Consider the following 26,410-nt stretch of genomic DNA (forward strand, 5'->3'; position numbering starts at 1 on the left):
GTGTAAAGCATAGTGTTGGGAACATAGAGATTATAAGGGTTAACCCATCACATAATTGTGGGGAATAAGGCCTAAATCAGGACTGCGGTGTACTAATGGTCTATCAAATCAATTCATTGATAAATTGAGCTACTAAAGTATAAAATATGAAATCAGGGAGTCTGTTGTGTGTGTATTCTGTGGCTTTGTACATCCCAGTGTTAGAAGATAGCAGTGTCACCTGAGGCAGCTTCAAAGTCCTCTGTGGTGAGCTCTATCCTGGCCTAGGATGGAGCTTTGACAACTGAATAGACTTTTAGGAACCACTCAGCATGGTGTCTGGCTCAAGGAGACCATGTGCTGACTTAGCTATATTTTATATAGACAAAATAATTCAGTTTCAAATATGCCACTTACAATCAATAAAAGTAGTGATCAACCACATATTCCTCAATAGCATGATAAAGGGCAGCTCGTATGTCAATTTAAAAATTCTGCCACACCGAGAAGTTGAGGAAATGAGTATATGCTCAACTGATACGCTGTACCCAGGCCTATTTGGTATCAACAAATGGGTAAATTCATAGGGGAACTATTAATAATAAAAGTGAGTCTGTACGACACGCCACAGAAAAGTTAGGTCACATAGTAGAATTGGGTAGTAAATCAGGCCACATGCAAATGGTGATTAGACCACAACCCCCTGGAGGTGGGGAAAGGTGTAAAGGTGTATTTAAATAGCTGAGACCAGTTTCTTGGGGATCAATCTAATTGAAGGACTGTCCATCTTTTCTGCATACCCCCAGGCATACAGATTATTATATGTAACTTATGCTCTGTACTTTTATCCCATTTGCAATTTTTTATCTGTATGTGAAATCTTTATCTAATTGTTTTTTATTATCTGTAAGCCTTGTACCTTTTGTATATTAAATCTAACCCTAAGGGGATTTGGCAGTTGAAAGAGTACTGGTGTATTTTCTCATATACATCTAGCAGCCACGGTGAAAAACTGAAGACTCCTATTTTTATGGTGGTGGACTTGCCTTTGAATGCTTATATTGTGACATATTACACTATGTTTGTTTTTTCCATTTTGGCTTATCTCTACACTATCATAGTTTGAGAAGAAGGTATCTAAATTTTTGATCATGCAATTGTACAAAAAAGGAAGCACCAATGTATGTATCCTCTTGTTTATGTCATTCATGTTCATGTTTAGAATATTGGTGGATATTCTGTTTACATGCACAACAGCATACCTTAGTGAAGCGCTCTAACGGAATTTGTTTCTTTTTGCACATTGACACTTGGTGGGTTGGTGGGCCGAACAAGGCTCGCAAAATTTGGTCTGGCCCTTCCAAGCAGGGCTGGTGGAATGAGGTAAGTGGGGTAATCAAGGTGGGGGGGCTCCAAGCCTGAAAGACGCTCCCCCTGCCTGCCATCCCCCGCTTCTCCGCCGGCCCTATAGAATTTAAAAACAAAAAAAAAAATCTCTGTGACAGATCGGCTCACTTCTCCCCTCCCTCCTCTCTGTGCACTGCTGAATGTTGGGCATGACATCATCACGCCCGACAGTTGCAATGACCAGCACACAGACAGAAGCTGCGAACAACACAGAAGAGAAAAAGAGTACTTGAAGAAAAGAAAAGAGAAGAGAATAAAGAAGACAATCGATAGGTAAGTTAAGGAGAGAAAAAAAGCATGATGGGAACAGCTTGAAAGAGGGGAAAAAAAGGGGAGAAAAAATAGCATAAAAGGGCACACCATGAAAGGGGAGACAAAGGAGAGACAAAAAGCATGTAAGAGGGGAGAAAGAATAACATGAAAGAGGAGAGACAAAGGGGAGAAAAAAAACAGGATAAAAGTGCACAGCATGAAAGATTGGATACAAAAGTGGAAAAAAACAGAATAAATGGGCACAGCATGAAAGGGGAGACAAAGGGAAGAAAAAACAGTATAAAAGGGCACAGCATAAAAGAGGGAGATAAAGGGGAGGAAATTCATAAAATACCAGCTAACATCAAACATCTCACCAAAGAGAAGCAGTTCCAGCCATCACATTAGGGGTGAGTTAATGAAATGTTTGACCAAAAATATAGCAGGCCAATTTTTAAGTTGATAATTTTGTATAGCTCGAAAAAGATGTTATAAATATCCAAATGGCCCTTGGCAGATAAAAGGTTCCCCACCCCTGATCTGGAGAGTTATCTGGCGGAATCCGTGGTCATACTGATTGGTGTAAGAATAATCATTCTTAAGAGCTATTTCCCTTGATGTGAAATACTATTATTTTTAATCTCGCTACACCATAAAATTGAAAAAACAACTTGAGAATCAGCCTACTCTGACATACCTAAACTTATGGTTAAGTTATGTCAAAGTAATAATTAACAAAATTAACAAAAATTCATATAAGCTCATATATAACTAATATGTAGAGCTAACCTAAGATTAGTGCCTCTATTTTTAAGAAAAAAAACTACTGACCTTTACTCTACATATTACACTATAGAGAAAACATGTTTTTAGTAAAATTCCATTATTTCACAATGGCCGGACAAGGCGAAAGACATATTTGCTCCAAATAAGGTCAAGAAGACCCTTACAAAAGACCCCTCCAAGAACATGTCACTTTAATGAAGATTAATGATAGAGACTTAAAGTGTCAGCAGTGATGTAAGCTGGGAAGGTGTGTTTTAAGTAATGATGAGTAACATTTTCTATAAAAGAATGACTTAATCATATATAGATTGTCAATTGGCATTTGAGACCCTGGGCGTATGTCTGCTTCGTCCAGTAATGGCTGTGTCTATGTATAATATCCTTTAATAAAGAATAGAAATATTATATTTTGGAAACCTGCTCATCTCATTTATTATTTAAAGAGAAGAATAGGAAAATCTTAGACAGTTCATTTTGGTGATTGACATTGAATCAATTCACTTTGAACAATGTCAGCTGTTTAAGTTCATTGTGGTGTTTGGCATAGAAAAAAACAGTGCCTGTAAGAGATCACAGTTTGGACCATTTTGAAACGAAGTTCAAGCTATTTGCTGTTATACTGATCGTGATTACTAAAAGGATTTTATAAGTAGTGTTCCTATCCAATCTCACTCAATGTGAAAATGTACCATCTTAAATGTAAGTGTACTACATAAGGGGAGTGTGATTTACTATTCATCATTGCAATATAATGTCCGTTTCTATCGTCACCAATAAAGATTGTCCGATGCGATTAATGTGGTTCCAACACAGAAAGAGATTTAATTGCAAAATATATCAAAGTATAAGAAAATACAAGAAGGTGTAACCGATACATTACGCTTGCACACTGATCCAGTAACAGTCATTCAATCCTGAAGTCTGCAGTCAAAGAGAGAAAGTGATACTGTCCAGTGGCTTTTTATGCAGTTTGAGTTGACAAAAAAACAGTGATGATGTCACATCGCACACAAAGATAACACTAAGAAAGTTCTTCATTGGTTCAGGGTTTATGATGTACCAGTAGAATGCTGGTCATAGGTCAGTTCAAACGATTCTTCTCCAAGGTGGAAGGCAACTTACTAATTAATTTATTAATTACTGTCATAATATACAGCAATGCACATTGAGAGGATCATGCCTCTAACAAAATACTACCTCAAACTCAATATTTCAAAAACTGATCTAAAAATTTCCCACCAATTAACAGCAGTTGCCTACCCAGCAAGTACATTTCTGTTGACAGCTCAGCAATAAACCCAATCCCTTAAGCTTGCCTTGCCATCCTTAACTCACAACTGTGCTTTGTACCCCGCATAATTCTGTTGCATACAGTCATGGCCAACAGTTTTGAGAATGACACAAATTGTTCTTCACAACGTCTGCTGTCTCAGTTTTTATGATGGCAATTTGCATATACTCCAGAATGTCATGAAGAGTGATCAGATGAGTTGCAATTAACTTAAAAGTCCCTCTTTGCCATGACAAAGAACTTTATCCCAAAAACAACATTTCCACTGCATTTCAGCTCTGCCACAAAAGGAACAGCTGACATCAGGTCAGTGAGTCTCTCCTTAACACAGGTGAAAGTGTTGACAAGGACAAGGCTGGAGATCACTGTGTCATGCTGATTGAGTTAAAATAACAGACTGGAAGCTTTAAAAGGAGGGTGGTGCTTGAAATCATTGTTCCTTCTCTGTTAACCATGGTTATCTGCAAGGAAACACATGCGGTTATCATTGCATTGCAAAAAATGGGCTTCCCAGGCAAGGATATTGCTTCTAGTAAAATTGCACCTAAATCAATAATTTATCCGATCATCAAGAACTTCAAGGAGAGAGGTTCAATAGTTGTGAAGAAGGCTTCAGGGTGCACAGAACATCCAGCAAGCGCCAGGACCATCTCCTAAAGTTGATTCAGCTGCGGGATCGGGGCACCACGAGTGCAGAGCTTGCATCTGCACGCACAGTGAGGCGAACACTTTTGGAGGATGGCCTGGTGTCAAAGAGTCCAGCAAAGAAGCCACTTCTATCCAGAAAAAAAATCAGGGACAGACTGGAATTCTGCAAAAGGTACAGGGATTAGACTGCTAAGGACTGGGGCAAAGTCATTTTCTCTGATGAATCCCCTTTTCAGATTGTTTGGGGCGTCTTGAAAAACGCTTGTCCGCACAAGGAAAGGTGAGCGCTACCATCAGTCCTGTGTCATGCCAACAGTAAAGCATCCTGAAACAATTCATGTGTGGGGTTGCTTCTCAGTCAAGAGAGTGGACTCACTCACAATTTTGCCTAAGAACACAGCCATAAATAAAGAATGGTACCAAAACATCCTCCAAGAGAAACTTCTCCCAACCATTCAAGAACAGTTTGGTGACGAACAATGCCTTTTCCAGCATGATGGAGCACCTTGTTATAAGGCAAAAGTGATAACTAAGTGGCTCAGGAATCAAAACATCGAAATTTTGGGTCCATGGCCAGGAAACTCCCCAGACCTTAATCCCTTTGAGAGCTTGTGGTCAATCCTCAAGAGGCAGGTTGACAAACAAAAACCCACAAATTCTGGCAAAATTCAAGCATTGATTAGGCAAGAATGGGCGGCTATAAGTATGTGGCCCAGAAGTTGATTGACATCATGCCAGGGCGAATTTCAGAGGTCTTCAAAAAGAAGGGTCAACACTGCAAACATTGACTCTTTGCATAAACTTTATGTAATTGTCACTAAAAGCCTTTGACACTTATGAAATGCTTGTAATTTTACTTCAGTATACCATAGCAACATCTTACAAAAACGTCTAAAAACACTGAAGCAGCAAACTTTGTAAAAACCAATGCCAATAATTGTATCATTCTGGTATGATTCTTGGCCATGACTGTACATCTAAGAAACTAGGAAATGTTTTTCTAATGTGGTCCCTTCCTTTAGACTGAGGGCTGCTCCGTGCAGCTCCTTCTCCCCGGACTTCTTTTGATTGCAGCTGCAGATTGGTCCTTCTGCTTAAATGTCCTCTCCAAGCCCATTTCATATTTGTTGACAAAATTAATTTGCTGGTTCTGTATTAGCAAAAATATGCAGCTTTACCCAATTGAAATACTGTGGCATGAGCAGAAGCAGGGTATTTATAAACACCCCACAAAATGTCAGTAAAATTAAGCAGTTCTGAATAAAAGAATGGTCCAAAATATCTCCAAGCTAATGTTGCATACACAGTTACCAAGCCTAACCGTCCATACTTATTCCAGCAAAAAGTGCCAAGTTTGCTGTGATAAGACTGCCTAGCATAGATATTTCCAATACAAACAATAATTAACTTGTTTGGTTATATCATTGGTTATTAGCTCACAGGTTAGAAATTTAAACCAGTCATTTAGAGTGAGTTAATTTATATAATGAGCAACATAGTAGAATAGAGTATAGAAAGAAGTGACATATATATGGTTTACCTGATTTAGGATAAGTAACAATGTAGACATCATCATCCAGCACCTTGAATTCATTTTCCGCAAAACTGAGACACTCTTCAGAGTATGATACAGTTGAAAAGTTCACTCCTTTATATGTAAAATATTTCATTGTCATTTGCATCTAAGAATAAAATAAAAATGCATCATACTTCTTTAGTATCATTTAAATAGACTAAAACAAAGTCCTTGTATACAAGGGGTTGGGTACAATTACCCAGTACTTTTAACACCAACACTTAGTTTACTGACATGAAATGTCCGATGGTGACATGTCCTACACTAAATAAATCTAGACTAATCTCAATAATGACAAGTTAAGTATCCAACATTGTTTTGCTAAATTCTGAATACAAGTAATCAAGGCACAGCATTTTTATGTCGGGTTAGGATTAGTGCAACCCTAACCCAATCCCTAACCCAATCCCTAACACTAATCCTAACACTTAAAGCGGCAATGCCAGCTCTCATCTAAGTTATTTGCCACGACATTTCATGTCGTTAAACTAAGTGTCGGTGTTATAAGTACCCGGAATATGACTACCACCGCATACAAGTGATAATCTGCACATTTGGCAAAATACTAAATATTTCTAAAATACTTCAAATTCTATCTATTTTCTTTAAAGTAGCCACTGTAATAAAATAGGGATAATGGTTAAGGCTTTTATTTATAAAACACACAGCAAAAATGATTCTGAAACTCTTGATCATTTGTAGATAAAAGTGTGAACTATTAATAGGGAAAGGTGACCAGTTTAAGACACAGCAATATATGAAACCAACAATCGCTAAAAAATTTCACCCCAATGTAAAATATCCACAGTGATCACACATTCCCCCAGTAGTAAAACCATGAATGTTCCCTGGCTATCACTCCCACTGTTTAGGATTTAGTCAGCTCCATCCCACCAGGTAAATTCACCTCCACTGACAACCAAGATTAAACTGTATTCATTGGAAAGTTTAAATAAATTATTAGGGCAGGCCAAATCTAATTTAATGACATCAAAGAGGTGCTTTGTATGCAGATACATAGAACCCTGTAAATGACTTGCTTTTAAAATGTTCTCATAGGTAGCATAGGTTCTCATAGGCTTTGCTCTATACCTTCGTAATCATAGTAGTAAAAATCACTCTTAGTGATAAGCTGATGTTCATGCTCTGTGGGCCAGAACTATGTGGTGGATCCAAAGCAAAAATTTACAAGATAACCCCTGTCTGTTGGCCTCTAACCCGCTCGACTTTCCTGCATGTCTGTCACTCATACAGACATACAGGATGGATCTGATCCAGCACACAGCACTCAACATGATGTTGTGCATGCTTGGCACACAAGTTACAGTTTGTCAGTCACAGACTCAATGACTTAGAGCACACTGCTTGGCTGGCCACTGGAGCAGGTGAGATTTGTTACTGTCTGCCACCTGCCTAAAGCTGGTTATTTAGGAAGTGTCAGGATAGCATAAATAGTGTTACGGTCACTGAGGGCTACTATCAATCAGGATTGGCGCAGGCCTTCCTGAGGCGCGAAGTCTAACAGACCCCCCGGTCTTCACCAAGAATCGCCTAAAGGCAGGATGGATTTTACTGCCTGGAGTCTGCAGGTCACGGCCCTCAGGGTAGCCCCCAGATGTGATAGAGGGTAGATGAATGGATGCAGCTGGATAAAAACAGGCAGGTATAGAGGTTATGGTCAATATACCAAGCGAGGTCGGATTCACTCTGAGGTACACAGAGCCGAAGGCAATCCAGAATTCAAGGTCAGTGAACATGCCGGATCGGAAACACACTGAAGTACATGGTGCCAAGGATAATCCAGAAAGTGAGGTCAGTAAACTAGCTGAGTTGGATACACACAGAAGAAAGCAGCACAAGGGTTAATCCAGGAAACGTAGTCAAATAAGCCAGGAGAAATTCACTAGGAGCTGAGAACTAGAAAGCATAGCAGAAACCAGAAGCAGGGGTTAGCACTCTGTTTCTCTGACACAGACTGTGTGTCCGAGTGGATCTTATATAGTGCAGGGAGTTTCAAACTCCCACCAAGAGTCACATGATCACAGCACCAAGCAGGTAGTAAACAAGAGAGTGTTTTGATCAGGAGCATGGAGCAGGTAAGTTCCTCACAGTACCCTACCCCAGGTGTGGACTCTGGACATCCTAAAGGATTTATTAGGAAACCTCTTGTGAAAATGCTTCAGAAGTTCAGGTACGTGAAGGTCTCTAGCAGGAATCCTAGAGCATTCTTCTGGGCCATATCCCTTCCAGTCAACCAAGAATCGAAGAGAACCACTCAAGATACAGGACTTAAGAATCTCATTAACTTTGTATTCTTGTTGGTCTTGTACAGAGACAGTCGAAGAAGGTTTCTTAGTGAAGGAAAATGTATTAATCACCAACTGTTTCAAAAGAGAAACATGAAATACGTTGAGAATTCTTAAGGTAGGGGGTAATTTTAACCTAAATGCCACTTCCAGGATTTTGAATGGTCCAATAAAACGTGGGGCAAATTTTCTTGAAGGTACTTTAAAACGAAGGTTCTGAGTGGACAACCATACTTTGTGTCCAGTGGCAAGTAGGGGGTAGGATGTCTCTTCTTGTCCATAAAAATTCTTGCCAGAAATTTTGCTTGCCAGAAAAATTACTTGCTAGAATTGAAGAAGGACATTCACGGCAGGAAATCCCGAGGCCAGAAGTAGAAAATGGAGGAAGTTTCAGATGAAAGCCTTGGAGAGCAAAGAAAGGAGAAACTGAAGTGGACTCATGATGCAGGTTATTATGGGCGAATTCTGCCCAAGGTAATAAGTTGACCCAGTTGTCCTGTTTAGCAGAGATATAACATTTGAGGGACTTCTCCAATTCTTGATTCGTCCTCTCATTGAGACCATTGGTTTGGGGATGATAGGCGGAACAGAAAGCTTTCTGAAAATCTGGCCACGAACTGGGTCCCATTGTCAGAAATAATCTTATCAGGACATCCGTGTAACCAGATAAACTCTTTAATAAATAATTGAGCCAAGGTAGAAGCTGAAGGTACAAATTGAGCAGCACGAAAGAGACGATCCCTGACAACCCAAACAATAGAAAATCCCTTGGAAGGAGGTAAGTCAGTAATTAAATCCATAGAATGGGAAGAAGATGCAACAGGCCATAAAGAGACTGTCTAGGGACCTTATTCGGAGCATAGACATTACAAGTGGAAACATCCTGAACGTCGGACTGTAGGGAAGGCCACCAGTAGCTACGGGATATTAACTCCTTGATATTCTTAATACCGAAGTGACTGACAAAACAAGAGGTGCCAGTCCATTTGAGGAGTTTACCACGTAGGTGAGAAGGTATGAAGGTCTTCCCATGAGACATTTCCAGTCTGTGGGTGTAGTAGCTATAATACATTCAGGATCTAGAATGGGTCTATGCTTATCTTGTTCCTCCCATCAGTAGAGTCAAATGAACAGAAGAGAGCTTTCGCTTTTTTGTTCTTTTACCCAGGCCTGAAGATGATGCAGATATTAAAGCAGGAGAAAAAAAAAAAACCATCAAGCAAGTCGCTGATTGTATATATAAAAGATTCTTATGATCTGTGTAGATTGTCACAGAGAATTGAGTTCCTTCTAAAAGATGTCTCCACTCATCCAGTGCTGACTTAATAGCAAGAAGCTCCAATACCATAATTCCTCGCTGCAGAAGTTAGCCTTCGAGAAAAAAATTCACATGGAAAGTATTTCCCAGAGGAGGATTTCTGAGACAAAACAACCCCAACTCCGACAGAGGATTTGGCTTTTGTAGAATAGAAGCAGAGGCAAGTGTCTCTTTGAGTAAGCCAAAAGTCTTAACAGCTATGGATGGCCAATGTTTGGAGTTGGCAGACTTCTTGGTTACAGTGGTAATTGGAGCAACCACAGAAAATAATTCCCTAATAAATTGTCTGTAATATTTGCCAAAACCTAAAAATCGCTGGACGGCTTTGAGACTGACGAATTGGGGCCAGTCGAAGGTGATCTTGAGTTTCTCAGGATCTATCTGAAGCCTGGAACCCGACACTATATAGCCCAGAAAAGAAAGCAAGTTCTTTTCAAAAACACATTTCTGTAGCTTACAGAATAATCGATGTTGCCGGAGACATAGAAGAACAGTAGATACACGTTCACGATGAGAGGCAACGTCAGGTGAAAATATGAGAATATCACCTAAACTGATGACCATGAAACGATACAGGATGTCTTTTAAGATCTCATTGATAAACTTTTCGAAAATCCGCACACTGAAGGCAACTATCAATCAGGCCATCCTGAGATACGGAGTCTAACGGCCCTGCCCAGTCTTCACCAAGAACTGCTTCAAGGCAGGATGGATTTTGTTGCCAGGAGTCCGCAGGTCGCGGCCCTCAGGTTAATCCTCTGATGTGATAAAGGGTAGATGGACAGATGCAGCTGGAGGAACACAGGCAGGTACAGAGATCGTAGTCAATATACCAAGCCGGGTCGGATATACTCTGAGGTAAACAGAGCTGAGGACAATCCAGAACATGAGGTCTGTTAACAAGCCTGGTCGTATACACACTGAAGTACATGGTACCAAGGATAATCCAGAAAGTGAGGTCAGTAAATATGCCACACTGAAGAAATCAGCACAAACAAGCTAGGAGAAATTTACTTTGGAGCCGAGAACCAGAAGCACAGTGGGATCCAGAAGCAGGGGTAAGCAACTTGTTGCTCTGACACAGACATTTTGTCAGAGTGAATCTTATATAGTGCAGGTAGTTTCAGACTCCCCGCCCAGAGTCACATGATCGCAGCACCAAGCCGAAAGTAAACAAGAGAGTGCCGTGATTAGGAGCGTGGAGCAGGTAAGTTCCTCACATTTGCAAACTGTTCATCAAACAGGCCATTCCATAATGGTACCTTATTTGATACATGACTGTCAACATTTGGGGTTGGATCCAAGGCTAATTTCATAGCAGAAATTGTTACGTGTTAATTTCCTTAACTTTGCCACACAGCACTTTAATAATGACCCCTACGTTTTAAACCCTATTTCTCCTATGAGCAAAATTCAGTGCAACATAAAATATGTTGGAAAAAATAATTACCATTTCTGGATTGCCCAGCATGTTCTTTGCCAAATTTCCCCCAGTTAAACCACAGTATCTGTCACAACTTGGCTTGGTACCACAAGGAAACACAGCTTTTCCTCTAGCTCTCTTCCATGTCTTCCAAGTTCTTTCATCTCCGTTCTCTTTTGAAAATTTTTACTTTTTGGTCTTTTTCAAGACCACCTTGAAAAAGACTGTTTAAAAATCAAACGCGTTGGTGTAAAGCAGGTTCACCTGTGGAGTTTGACTTTAGGAACTATCCATCGGGACGGCGGCAGCCCGGGTGTGCTAGCGTCTTGTTTCGGATGCCTATTACCCTTTTCTATCTGGTATGAGTTGACTCTTACAGTGTGTGGATTTGTACTTGTTTCTATCAGTTTGATATTATATAATAAATGTGAGTTTTTACTTTTTACTCACGAGCCATTGATTCTATTTATATGGAATTATACTATGCGTGTCTATCTCTCCTGTCTCTCCTTATATGATCATCATTCTGACTACATATGAGAGCTTCCCATATACCTGGTCTATAGGAGAAGACATACTGGAGAATTTTCTACAAATCCCATATATAGAGGCGGCAGGCTGGAGAGTCACACTTCACTATATATTGGTTGGGGGAGAAGAAAAGTGATGGTTGAACTGATCGATTAGACATCGTTTGATACATGTCACGAGCCGCGGCGGTACTCACAGCCGCCGCGGCTCTCTTCCTGCCTGCCCCAGCGTCCCGGCCGTCACCATGACGACCGGGACATCACTTCCTCCTAACTCCCGACCGTTGCTGAGGCAACGGCCGGACGCCCAGCACTGTAGCGCCGCGTCCCGGCAACAGGGGACAGCTGGGCGCGTGTGCAGGAAGATCTAATAGCCTGCTGGCTATTAGACTGTGATTTTTTTCATTAGTCAGCTCCTGAAAGTATTTTCAGAGCTAGACTCTGATTGGCTCATCTGTACATTTAAGGCAGTGAGGTCTGCAGCCTCACTGCCGGTTATAGCGTTCTGCCCTCAGTCCGGCTGCCTGCTTGTACTGACATTGGATTGCTATTTGGAGGTCTCTGGGGTACCTCTTTGGTAAGTTAGCTCTCAATTTAAAAACACATATGTATGGCCCAAATATATGGGACTCTCATTGTTTAGAGTAGGACCACCCTATTAGCAAAAGCACATTGGTGTGGTGGGTGGCTTCAACATACATTTGCAAATGTGTGCAACTGAGACGGTTGCATTTTTATCTACAGTAGAAATAGCAGATCTGTTGCTGGCTATAGCAGTGTGCTGGGGGAATTTGTCTCTGTTTTTTCCTTTTAGGATAACCCCACTTTTTCATGCACCTGTTATAGCCTATAAATTGATTTGAGCAACTACCAGTTTATTATTTGTCTGAGAGGCATGTTGGTGTCAGTAGCTGAGGGGGAGTACTGACATTGGATTGCTATTTGGAGGTCTCTGGGGTACCTCTTTGGTAAGTTAGCTCTCAATTTAAAAACACATATGTATGGCCCAAATATATGGGACTCTCATTGTTTAGAGTAGGGCCACCCTATTAGCAAAAGCACCATGGCGTGGTGGGTGGCTTCAACATACATTTGCAAATGTGTGCAACTGAGACTTTTGCATTTTTATCTACAGTAGAAATAGCAGATCTGTTGCTGGCTATAGCAGTGTGCTGGGGGAATTTGTCTCTGTTTTTTCCTTTTAGGATAACCCCACCCTTTCATGCACCTGTTATAGCCTATAAATTGATTTGAGCAACTACCAGTTTATTATTTGCTTGTACTATCCGTTTAGGTTCCTGCTACCTTAGATTTGACCACCCGTGTTTGACCCCTGCTTGTTATTGGACCTGTGACCCTTCTCTTCTGACCTTGACCTTTTGCCTGGAATTCGGATTTTGCTTCTCTGCCTGTGAGTTTGACCCTTCGCTTGCCCTTGGATATTGCATCTGTGCCTGTGACCTTTGGACCTTGGATTTCTCTTATACTACAGTCCACCAATCACTCCACTTCTGGGAAACTCCTTTAAGTCAGTATACGCTACTCGACCCTCGGTCGGCCCGCAGCCCAGTCTGTCCCCACCACTAGGGGCTCCAGCGAACACCTGGCCTTCTGAGTAGTTCCCGAGTTTCACTGTACTGACTTGGGAGTTCCTAACAATACAGGAGTACAATTGGAAGAGACTTCCGATATATGGACTAGATAAGTCATATTCCATTTTTATACACTATATTATCCGGTGTCTTTATTAATCACATTATGTATTTAGGTCTGTGGAAAGGAAGCGTTTGATTATTCCTCTATCTTTTAATATTAAGGGTGGCATAGGCGGTCCATTCTGTCACAAAGACTATATTCAAAAAGGCAGAAATTTGTTTATTAGTAATAATAATCTCTATTAAGTGTGATGGAAATGTGTAAGCCATTAATTTGATTGTGGGGCTGGTGGGGAAATAGGCCTTTGTATTGAATGGCAATGTTATTAATGCCGGGGCTGATGAGGGGTAAATTGGTTAGTTAATTAAATGTGAATGTTATTAATTTAATGTCAGGGTTGGTGACGAGGGATATGTCTGTTAAATGGGAATGCTATTACTTTAATGTTGGGGATAATGAGGGCTGAAATAAGTCTGCTAAATAAATGGAAATGCTTTTCATTTAATGCTGGGACTGGTTGGGGGAGAAATCGATAAGTTTATTTAATGTGAAGGATTTTAATTAAATGGAAACCCCCATAAGAATCCTACGTTTGCTCCTGTGTAGGTATAGAGTGACATTATTTGAACAACAAATCACGCTTTAGCATGAATAATTGGAATATTTTTTAGTGTATAAATTGTTATGGTATATGGTTTTTATGAAAATAATATATTTTTAATAAGAATACATTTCTTATAAATAAGATTGATTTGTGATGGTATAATTCACTTGGTAAAGGAGATGTGCGCTTTTCTATTTTTTTCTTTGGTTTTCTATGTTGAATGGTATGGATTAACACAAAAAAAAGACTTCAATTACCACTATCAGGTGTAGTATATGGTGGCTTTTTGAGTTAGGTGCTAATATTAAATTTATATATTAAATATAAACAGAAGCGCCCATTTTTCTCTTGTTTGAGGAGTTGGCATTAGCTATAAAACCAATTGAGAAGTCTTCAAAACCTCTGACCAGTGGTTGAAGTAGGCCGGTATACAGTGGTATGCTATACCAACACTTCTCCTACAGCTTTCATTGTAAAACTATCTAATTCCATTCAGTTCTATTTTCCATACCCCCACCTCTATATTTCCCACTGCCACTTATAAATTTCAACTTCGACCATTGCCTCTAACCATAATATGTTTGGTCTACTTAGTGTCTCAGTTCTATTTTCAAATATTCCCCCACATAGTTTTAGAGATACCAAGTTATTTAAAAGAGAATCGGGTATTTGAACCGCCTCCTAAGCATTGTGTCCACCCAACGTATGTTTTGCTGTATCTTTTTCAAGAGATCTCTAACGAGTCGCTAATTAGATTGGAAGGTTACTGGAGATATGGATTGTAACTACTAGCGATCTCTGCCTTTTTCAGTGTCCTCTTTGTTTCAGTGATCAAACTCTAGCAACTCATGACTAGCAATGGCTGAATAGTGTTATTGCAGGTAGTTAGGATCAAGGTCAATAATATGAATAATATAGCTGATTTGGATTGCTATAAAATCAGTTGTTCGTTAATAAATTAAATTTCATCTGTGAGATACTAAACAGTGCCAACATATACAGATGAGACAGAGCAAAAAATGATACTGAGAAGTTTTACTTTTGGTTAAATACAAATAAGCTATGAGTAACAATGTATAAACAAACTGTATAAAAAAGATTAATTAAAGTAATAGGGGTAGATTTACTAAACCACCGGATTTAAACAGCCAGACTTGACACTTTTCAAAACCACCACTTAACAAATTGCCATCCCGATTTTAACAATAATGAACATACACATTTTACGAAGCTGGGGTTTGCAAGGCCACAGCAAAATCGCCATAGAAATGGGCAAAATAAAAGAGGTGGTTGTGAGCCACAAGATAGCTCAAACTGCATGATGTTTGAGCTATTTTGCCATTCAGAACTAAAGAGGAAGCCTCATTCACATTTAAATTATTGGGACAATCATTATTTATTGATTAAGAGGCAAAATTAATTTATAATTAACTTATGGTGCAAAAAACAAAAATTAATTATTTTAAAGAGACACTATCATTGTATTATATTAGGGGGAAATGAGAATATATAATAATAATAATAACTGATTGTTAATGGTGGATATAATTATTTATGTTACCAACAAACAAACTATTAGGAACCCCTCCAACCAGTACAGCAACACCCGGAGTCTGCTCTGAAAGTCTGGAGTTCACTGTTGCCCATAGTGGTGGGGACAGACTTGGCGGCAGACTAACAGAGGGTCGTGAGATGTGTACCGGCTGGGGAGAACCCAGGAAAGCAGAGTGAAGTCCAGGCAAGGGTCGAGGGCCAACAGCAGACAGAGTATCCAACAAACCAGCCGAGGTCAGAGGTCACAGGCAAAACAGCAGCGTAAGAGTCCAGGCAATAGATCAAGGTGCACAGGCAATCAATCGTAGTCAGATATCCAGGCAAGGGTTGGCAACAATAATCAGAATCCTAATGGTAACAGAGAGCAAGGGATACAGCAGGCTAGTATGCAGCAAAGCAGGAACTATAACCGGCAGGGAGGGCTTGACCCTTCCTGCCTTATAAACAGACAGGCGCCAATAAAACAGCAGGAAATACTTAGCCCAGCTGGGCTATAACTATATTGAATGTGCACACGCGCCTGGCTGCCCTAGATGCTGGGACGCGGCGCTGAGGGCTGAGAGCGTCCCGACCGTTGCCTAGTCCGGGACCAGGAGGAAGTGACGTCCCGGTCATCATGACGAAGGCCGGGATGCTGAGGCTGAACAGGAAGCGAGTCGCGGCGGTGCCCGGAGCCGCCGCGGCTCGTAACAGTACCTTCCCCTTGAGCAGGGGTCAAGGAACCCAGACACCCAGGTTTCTCAGGAAACTTTTTGAAGAAATCAGCGAGTAGTTTATCTGAGTGCAGATTCTTTTGTGGTACCCAGGACCGTTCCTTAGGGCCGTACCCTTTCCAATGAACTAAGTAGTGGACCTGACCCTGGACCTTCTTTAAATCTAGGATCTTCTCAACTATAAACTCTTGATGTCCATCCACCGAAACTGGCTGAGGTCTCGAGGACTGTCGAGGTTTGAATTTTCTGGAAGACTGGGCAGGTTTCAACAAAGAGCAGTGGAATGTACTGGGAATTTTTAAAGATTCAGGAAGCTTCAGTTTGAAGGCCACTGGGTTGACTTGCTTTAGGATGGTAAATGGACCAATAAATTTAGGTCCTAATTTCTTGCAAGGCTGATGGAGTCTTACATTCTAAGTAGAGAGCCACACTGAGTCTCTCCAACCTTGAATGAACAAGTGGAATGATGTAAGTTAGCAAAGAGTTTAGACCTAAAGGAAGCTCGGAGTAAAGACTGGTGCACTGATTTCCAGATCTTCCTAAGGCGGGTGGCCGTGGCCCTGGTTTCGGGTGGTTTATCAGTGGATAGAGAGGATAAGGAGTTGACTCTGGGATGGTACCCCAGGTTGCAATAAAAAGGAGAGTACTGGGAAGACGTGTGGCATGCGTTGTTGTACACAAATTCGGCCCAAGGAAGGAGGTCAGCCCAGTCATCATAGTGCTTGGAAATATACAATCGAAGATACTGCTCCAAGGATTAGTTTACCCTTTCAGTTTGTCCGTTTGACTGCGGGTGGTAGGCAGACGACAGACTGAGACTGATGCCTAGAAGGGAGCAGAAGGCCTTCCAGAACACTGCGATGAATTGTGAACCCCGATCTAACACAATATCTTCCGGTAGACCATGGTAACGGAATATATGTTTGACGAACAAGGTGGCCAAAGAGCGGGCAGAAGGTAACTTGGTCAAGGGAATAAAATGGGCCATTTTACTGAACCGATCCACGGTTACCCAGATGGTGTTGCACCTGGAAGATGGTGGTAAATCAACAATGAAGTCCATGAACACATGGCTCCAAGGTCTGACCGGGACAGGTAACGGCAGTAATAACCCAGAAGGGGAACTTCGGGAAACTTTGTTTTTGGAGCACCAAGGGGGGGGAGGGGGGGTAAGAATAGAAAAAGAACTGATAAACTTCCTATAATAATTGGCGAATCCCAGGAACCTTTGGATGGCCTTCAAATTATAGGGTTGCACCCAGTCGAGAATAGCCTGTACCTTTGTGGGGTCCATAGTGAAGCCTTCAGGAGAAATGACACATCCCAGAAAAGTGACCTTGGAGACTTCGAATTCACATTTTTCTAATTTAGCGTACGGGTGATGATGACGGAGCTTCAGAAGTACTTGTCGAACATGTTCACAATGTTGTTCTAATGAGCAGGAGTAAATCAGTATGTCATCCAAATAGACCACTACAAAGGAACCCAAGAATTTGCGAAGGACATTGTTAATTAAGTCTTGGAAAACAGCTGGAGCGTTGCTGAGGCCGAAGGGCATAACGAGGTATTCATAATGGCCCGTTTGAGTATTAAAGGCCGTCTTCCATTCGTTGGCACTTCGGATACGTATCAGGTTGTATGCTCCTCGTAGGTCAATTTTAGAATAAATTATAGCCCCTTTCAGTTGATTGAAGATGACTGAGATAAGTGGCAAGGAAAGTATTTTTAATGGTTATTTTATTTAACCCTCTGTAATCGATACAAGGCCTAAGCCTGCCGTCTTTTTTAGCCACAAAGAAGACCCCTGCTCCGGTGGGAGACTTGGAAGGCCGGATAAAGCCTTTTTTCAGGTTCTCCTTTACATACGATTCCATGTCTTGGGTCTCTGGAATAGATAAAGCATATAATCCTCCCTTGGGCAACCTAGAACCAGGGATAAGGTCAATAGCACAATCATACTCCCGGTGAGGAGGAAGAATATCTACTTCTTTCTTTGCGAAAACGTCAGAGAATTCACGGTAAGGAAAAGGCAACCACTCAGGGCAGATCTGAGAAATTCTGAGTGGTGGAGACAAGCATGAGGAAGAACACCGAGGACCCCACTTGATGATCTCACCCTTTGTCCAGTCGATACAAGGAATGTGAAGAATAAGCCATGGGTGGCCCAGAATTAAAGGAGCCAAAGGGCAATGAATTAGATACAGAGAGATGGTCTCGGAGTAGAGGGCACCCAACTTTAACTGCAGAGGAGGTGAGCGATTGTCACTCACCGGACTGTGAGTGCCATTTCTCCTGTGTTCAGGAACCGTGGCCGTCCTCCATCCTGAGGGTTTGCGCATGTGCAGCCCTTATTAAACCTTCAGTACCTGTTGCTTTTAATTGATTGGATGATCAGGCAACTCTCCCTATTTAAACCACCTGTGATCATTACCTGGTTGCCTGATCTTGGAGTCTCATTCCCCATGAGCCTCTGAAGGTGTTCCTGTATTTCCTCGTGTATTCAGCTCCAGCTGATTCCTGTCTACTACGTTTGTGGTTTCCAGACCACTTCAACTCTCCTGTGTTCATCGTGCCTGCACTCAGCTGATTCCTATCTGCTACTGCTGCCGGATTCCAGTCCGCTTCAACTCTCCTGTGTTCATCGTGCCTGCACTCAGCTGATTCCTATCTGCTACTGCTGCCGGATTCCAGTCCGCCTCAACTCTCCTGTGTTCATCGTGTCAGCTCTCCACTTATTCTTATCTGCTTATACTAACGGATTCCAGACCGCCTCTACTCTCCCGTGTTCAGCGTGTCTTCCCTCCGCTGCCTCCGCTACTACTGCCGGATACCAGACAGCCTCAACTCTCCCGTGTTCATCATGTTTCCAGTTTTACTTACTACTGCTTCCTGAGTATTGCTCCGTTGATACTGGTTACCTGCCGTGCGCTGCACCAACCTGATTACCGCTTCCAGCCTCCAGTGGTTTCTCCTCCTGCCGGCGTTCAGCCGTTCAGGTATCCCTGCACGTCTCACTGACAGCCTGCTCTCCTGAACCGCGGTATGCATACCTTACATTGACTTTGCTTTTGTATCGCATATCCGTCTGGACTGTGTTGTGTTCATCTCCGGAGTCTTCTATTTACTGAAGCTATTGTGACTATTGACTGTGTCCTATTACCTGGATCGCTCTAGTGACTTTGTATACTTCAAGCAGCACTTGTCAGTTATTATTGTATTGTGGATATCATCAAGTTCCGTGTGCCCCGTGTATCCTCTGCATTACATTCATCTCCTCGTGTCCCTCCTCACATATATATAGCAGTGGTACAACTTGCTGACGCAGACCACTGACTCCTGTTTCCCTGTGACACCAGTTTCTAGTATCCTCTCACATAAGCAGTGGTACAACTTGCTATACGCAGACCACTGACTTCCCCGTTACCTACTTGCACCTGGAATCCATTCCTTCACTATAGACAGTGGTACAACTTGCTATACGCAGACCACTGACTCTCACTACCTCCTCGCTACTCCTGGACATTCCTCCTCACTATAGCAGTGGTACAACTTGCTGTACGCAGACCACTGACTCTCCTCACTTTTACTTGTCCATCTGGTTCCTCGTGTACATTCATCTACTCATGACCAGTTGCTGCTAGTCATAGACTTTCTTTGAGCATTCTCTCACCATCTGCTGATTCTCCTGTTCCGTTGTCAACCTGCTACCAGAGAACCATAGTACCAGCTATATTACTCTGGTAAGTATATCATCTGGTGATATCCTGGGCAAAGACTCTTAGTGGCCGTGACAGCGATGATGAATTTCACCCTTATCCAGGCGATTCCCGTTTAAACCATGAACAGCGATAACGGATTCCAGAGGAACGGCTGAGAAACCCAGGGACCGGGCGAGGGTCAAGTCCAAAAAGTTTCCGGCAGCTCCACTGTCCAGAAATGCAGGAACGGAAATATCCCGTCCGCTATAAATGAGCTGGGTGTTTTTATCTATTTGGTGTATTTTGTGAGCACTACAGTGTTTTGCATTCACTGTTCATATTTGTAATTTGCAACTGCCTTGGCTGGGTGTAAAATGGTTTACACAAAATTTTAAGGAAATTTTCAGGATCAAAACATAGCCAGTTCAAGCAACTAGTTTTAACATATACAATTAGAATCCTAAGAGACAGATCTCAACTACAGTAATGGCATCACTCCCGTTGCTATTTTAACTCTATCTACAAATGTACTGGCTGCAGCTGCTATTTAGGGAAACAGGACTTGACTATGGTAATCCATCTGCTGTTAATGTTATGAATGGAAAACATACACTTGTGTAAATAGTTACAAAGGTGCTGTGTTTTTTTTGTACAATTTAATAATCTCCCACTGCTATATGCAAAAATACTTTTGCTGAGAGCCTTCACGTATTGAAAAAAACAACTTTTGCTTGAAATTTGCAGTTTGCAATACAATAAAGATAAATGTACCTTTAAGTGAAGCTTAAGACTCTTCCAAATGAACAGGAAAGATCAGCTGTCAAAAACAAGCTGTACTTTACTTGCTGTGTCATTGGGCTGGGTTTACAATTTACATTACCCAGAAGTCCACCTTCCCTTCTACTGCAGCTCTGAAGAGAGATTATGACAGCAAAGAATTACAGGGCCAAAGAGCATAGATAATTCTGTTTTTTCAAAGACTGTGCCCTGATTTGAACCAGTTTATTTTCTACTCAAACAAATTTAAGCCCATTAGCATGTTATTTTATTATATATTGTTTTATGTCATATAATAAATAAATTGTAATTTATTTTTTTCATATGTGCTATTTATTACACTGATCATAGCTATCTATTTAACTATACTGTATATCTATCTTTCTATATGTTTGCCTAGCTCTCTTTCTCTCTGCATATCTGCCTTCAAATCTAATGAGGACCATACAAGTTGGTCTCCGGGAGATTCAGGGGGAGGCGGGAATGTGGGGACGGGACTAGGCCAATAGCATCATTTGGCCCTGCCCCCTAAACGGACATCATAATTTCTAGCCTATTGTTGAATCACATCCTAAGCTCCACCCCCACCCCTTAACTAATGAAGTGGTAAGGAATCGGGAGTTTGCCCTGAATAGGCAACTAAAGATTAGCATCCAAATTTAATTACACACATCCAGTCATACTGCGTATGGAACAAGCATCCAGTTCTCTTCTGGCTTCATTAACTGTAGAAGATGTTACAGAGAAAGTTATAGGTGTGCACATATCTATGGCGTGTATTTATTTGTGACATGCTGCCTGTTAAACAGAAAGTTTCTGTCCTGTGTATGGCAGAAAATTAAATATTGTGGTTCCTCAGGGAAGTGTATGTGATGTGGTAATGAAAGTGGTCCTGGTTGCTATTATCTGTCAAAAACAGATCATTTAAAAACAACAAAGCTACATTTGAAACCCTTCTGGTACTGGTGCTGTGAGGTAACTTACTTGGGAATCATAATGTGATGTAGTATGCCACTTACTTTCGTTCTCCTTTTCTGCTCTGGCTATACGTGGGTACAGCATCCACAAACAGATGGTCCCCTGAATACTAAGTTGTTTAAACAAAATTAATATGGAATGGTCACTCCTGGTGTGCAGTCCAAAAATTTGTGGGGTGCCATCTCGTAGCAACAATAAACAGTTTTTATTTTACAACGCCTTCTTCTCCTGCACATATTATGACATTTGCAATATAGGTCACAAATGCCAAACTCCTCTAGCACAGATCGTAGCGGTTACAAGCACAACTTCTCCAAATGCCTCCAACACATAAACTTCAGCACATGTTAGGGTCTCTAATACTAAGTTACTCCACCTAGACATTTCTTGCTTAAGTCCATTAAATATAATTACACAGCTGCATACCCGGTGTTGCTGAGTGCAGTAGTTCCACACTTTCTAGTAATGCTGGGCTCACTCTTACAGGTGTCAACAAGGATTCACTGACATCCCACTATCCAGGAATTGTTCTTGCCTCGGTGCACCCCATCCCTCATAGATTCCCTCTTACTCTAGCCCCACTGCTGCTACTGGCCACACTGCACTTTGAATTGTAACCCAATTATCCAGAGTCCCTTACATGATTGGGAACCACGCTACATTACAGTGAAGTTCAGGGAGATTAAATATTCAGGCAGACCTCTTAAACATCCCAATGGCCATGGACTGTCGCACTTGAGTTACAGTTCAAACAACATTATATATATATAATTTTATTTTTGAGATGTGCGCTGACCACCGTTGGTTTCAGATGTGGTTTTGGTTCTAAAACGTGTTTGTGATTGGGTTTTGTGTCAGGTTTTGCCAAAACAAAATCGCAAAAGGTTTTGGTTTTGGTTCTGGATTGAATTAAAAATTGTGAAAAATAGGTAAACTAATGTAATTTTGAGCTGCTTTGCTCCAATATTAACTCCCAGTCAAGGATTTTGTAATTTTTCATCATTGCATTTGCTTTCTTCCATTCGATTCCAAAAATAATTAGTCAGTCTATATGGATCTCTAAATCCATTACTTAGCTTAAAATTGTCAGCCATCATATCTCCATCTCTACATGTATTCTTTGCCAACGCCAAAATCTGTCCTCTTAATTTCTCAGAAAGTGGACTTTCAATACTATTGTCAAGACATGTTTTGGGCAACCAAATCTGCATCAATGTGAGTATTATACATACTTATATCTGTGGAAAAGACAAATATTGGACTTTCTGATCTGTCTGTTTTGCATATTTCTTACACTTCACTAATAGAACATATAAATATTATTTATATACATTCCATATTTATATACACCTCCGCTGGAAGTCTAAAGCAGTCCCCTTTTCCCCAGGGTTGGACAAAGCTCCCCCCAGGGGACTGATTCTTCAGCTCTCCCCATAAATATATACGAGTCCCCTTTTTTGATTCAGAAGGGCAGCATTATGGCACAGAGCATATAAGTATAACAAGGTATGAAAGCTCTGTTCTTGGCTACCAATGAATGCTCTGCCCATCAAGAATTGCATAGTACTAGTCTTTGAAGTTTTTGGTTTGGGTGCAGGCCAAAGTCATCTATTCACTTTTATAAATGTCTACATATATTAATTTATACCACTGTCCATCCAATGACCTCTGACTGTTACTGTAGCTACACTGTCTCTAAAGAATTCCTTGTATCATTCAATATGTATTGTGTGTGTAGTCTTTGAAGTTTTGTACAGTGGGTGCAGGCCGCCTCTTCATTCTCCATGATGCATGCAGTCTAACATTCAAAATTCAGTGTGTATGTAGCGTTAAAGTAAAAGCAAGAAGCCGTTCGTGTCTGCAGCACCTGAAGTTTATCCATGTCAACATATATATATACACAAGTTAACCCGTGCATGATACTCATGCATTCTAGTCAAATCAAGCTACTTAAGGTCTTAAAAAGGTTCTTGCCATGCATTTGGGCCTAGCCCAGGCCTCCTCAGGGGAAGAGCGTTACTTCCCGACACAAGCGCCCTTTTTAATGTGAAAATGAGTTTGACCCCTCAACTCGTAAATTTAGCCTTTACTACCCCTCCCACGGGGAGAAGGGGGGATGATGGAAGTTAACTGACTTCACTATTCTAATTTTTTTGTCAAGTAATGTCAGTATACCAAATTTCAGGTAAATTGGATGAGCCCTTTCTGAGAAAATATTTTTTTCCACACACACGCCGCTAGGCTTTTACTTTTATATATTAGATAATGCTAAGAACTTAGTAGGTCAGTGTATAACTCCACCCAGCAGGTGGCGCTGCAGCTTGTTTTTTTTTTTTTTCACACACAGACTAACACACGCCACTAGGCTTTTATATTATATATATATATATATATATATATATATATATATATATATATATATATACACACACACACACAAGTTAACCTGTGCATGATACTCATGCATTCTAGTCAAATCAAGCTACTTAAGGTCTTAAAAAGGTTCCAAATTTCAGGTCAATTGGATGAGCCCTTTCTGAGAAAATAGTTTTTTCCACACACACACACACTAACACACGCCGCTAGGCTTTTAGTCTTATACAAGTTAACCCCTGCATGATACTCATGCATTCTAGTCAAATCAAGCTACTTAAGGTGTTGTCATGCATTTGGGCCTAGCCCAGGCCTCCTCAGGGAAAGAGCGTTACTTCCCGAAGCAAGCGCCCTTTTTTTAACGTGGTTTTGTCCACATGTCACCACCTCATCATTTTTCTCCATCAATTCATCCTTCATCTTCATCGCCACATCCTTCATCAAGCTACTTAAGGTGTTAAAAACTCCCCACTGTCACCCCCGGCAACCACCAACCACTCCCAACTGTCACTTCTCCTGCAAGAAATATATAGGTCAGTGTATAACTCTGCCCAGCAGGTGGCGCTGCAGCTTGTTGTTGTTTTTTCCACACACAGGCTAACACACGCCGCTAGGCTTTTATATTATAGATATATATTGTGGCAAGAGCCCGCTACTGCAGAAGCACACACGTACAACTTCTTCCTTTTTATGGTTCTTTATTGTCAGGATGGTAATAATGTTTTGACACCGTATACTTGTACAGCAATTATGGAGACCCTCAATGCTTACTATACATAGTCCAGCTCTCTGTCCAGATCAGCCAGCTAGCCCAGCGTTGATCTCCCTGAACAATGAAACAAGCAGGGTTTTAAACCTGACACTCCTCCCACAGGCCTAGCTTGATGGACAGGTGACACACCCACCTTCTCTTTAAAAGGAAATGCCCATCCCTGGCTCTGTTTAGACTATCAGACCCACCCTGTCTGTTTGCTGAGAGGAAGCAGCTTTTAAAGCATGTAAGTAAACCAATTTTAAACTACACATATGTTTTTACCTGGTTTAATCTCCACCTAGGTACATAACTGTGCCAATGTTTTACTTTACTTCCCTGCTTTCTCTGCATATTGCCAGCTAAATGCCTCCTTTTGTTACATATCCCTCCCCCTAGCGTCTCCAAGTAGGGGCACGCGGACTTCGCGAGGAGCGCATATTTTCGTAACAACGCATCTGCATTTTTGTGTAGAATCCCAGGTCTATGTTCTACTGAGAACTTGAAAGGTTGTAGTGCCAAGATCCAGCGGGTTACCTTGGCATTTACCTCCCAGTTGTTCTGCATCCATCTTAATGGTGCATGGTCTGTTATTAGGGAGAACTCTCTGCCTAGGAGATAATAGCGCAGAGCTTCTGTAGCCCATTTTATGGCGAGACATTCTTTCTCCACAGTGGCATATTTTTGTTCCCTTGGAAGCAACTTACGACTTCGGTACAGGACAGGATTTTCTACTCCATTCTTCTCCTGTGACAAGACTGCACCTAAGCCAACACCAGAAGCATCAGTTTGGAGGAAGAACCTCTGGGTAAAATCTGGTGCTTGTAGAACTGGAGAGGAACAAAGAGCTAACCGAAGATCAGACCAGGTGGTTTCTGCAGAGTCAGACCAGGTTAATCTATCTGGACAACTTTTTTTTAACATGTCCGTAAGTGGAGCAGCTCTAGTGGCGAAGTGGCTTACAAACCGCCTGTAGTAACCTACTAAGCCTAAAAAGGTTCTTAACTGTGACTTTTTCTCTGGTCTTGTCCAATTATTGACTGCCTCCACTTTGTCTAGCTGGGGTTTTACATGCCCTCGACCAACAATGTACCCTAAATATTTGGCTTCTCTCATGGCTATGGCACATTTCTCTGGGTTAGCTGTTAACCCTGCGGACCGTAATGAAGCTAAGACCGCCTCAACTTTGGCTAAATGTGATCCCCAGTCTGGGGTACAAATCACTATATCGTCCAAGTAAGCAGCTGCATAAGCTGTGTGAGGTCGTAGCAATTTATTCATAGCCCTTTGGAAGGTGGCAGGTGCCCCATGCAACCCAAAGGGTAGGACTTTATATTGATAGAGACCATCAGGGGTGGAAAATGCAGTCTTTGGCTTGGCCGTGGAAGTCAGGGGAACTTGCCAATAACCCTTTGTTAGATCAAGGGTTGTTAAATAATTGCTACCAGCAAGATTTTCCACTAGTTCATCCACACGTGGCATCGGATAGGCATCAAACTGCGACATACTGTTTAGGCACCTAAAGTCATTGCAGAACCTAATTGTCCCATTGGGTTTCGGGACAAGCACAATGGGACTATTCCATTCACTAGTGGACTCTTCAATTACATCTAACTGGAGCATCTTCTTGACCTCCTTTCTCACATCCACCCGTCTGGCTTCTGGAATACGATATGGCTTCTGCTTGACAATGACTCCTGGCGCAGTGACAATGTCGTGTTCGATTAAGGTAGTGCACCCAGGAATGGAAGAGAAGACATCCCTGTTCCGGCGAATCATTTCTTCAGTCT

The 26,410-nt window shown here is 41.5% G+C and overlaps 1 protein-coding gene across 1 annotated transcript in view; it reads right to left on the reverse strand.

The window, feature by feature from the left end:
• Positions 1-20,561, reverse strand: part of LOC142107653 (sulfotransferase 2B1-like) — a 37,600-nt gene extending 17,039 nt beyond the window's left edge. Inside the window, exons 1-2 of the mRNA XM_075191214.1 lie at positions 20,513-20,561; positions 5,904-6,045 (exon numbers count right to left, since the gene is read on the reverse strand). Coding sequence (XP_075047315.1) covers positions 5,904-6,045 — 142 coding nt within the window. The 5' untranslated portion in view covers positions 20,513-20,561. The remainder of the gene's footprint in view (positions 1-5,903; positions 6,046-20,512) is intronic.
• Positions 20,562-26,410: the final 5,849 nt, after the last annotated feature.

The sequence above is a fragment of the Mixophyes fleayi genome, chromosome 11 (assembly GCF_038048845.1).
Source record: "Mixophyes fleayi isolate aMixFle1 chromosome 11, aMixFle1.hap1, whole genome shotgun sequence".
NCBI lineage: Eukaryota > Metazoa > Chordata > Amphibia > Anura > Limnodynastidae > Mixophyes > Mixophyes fleayi.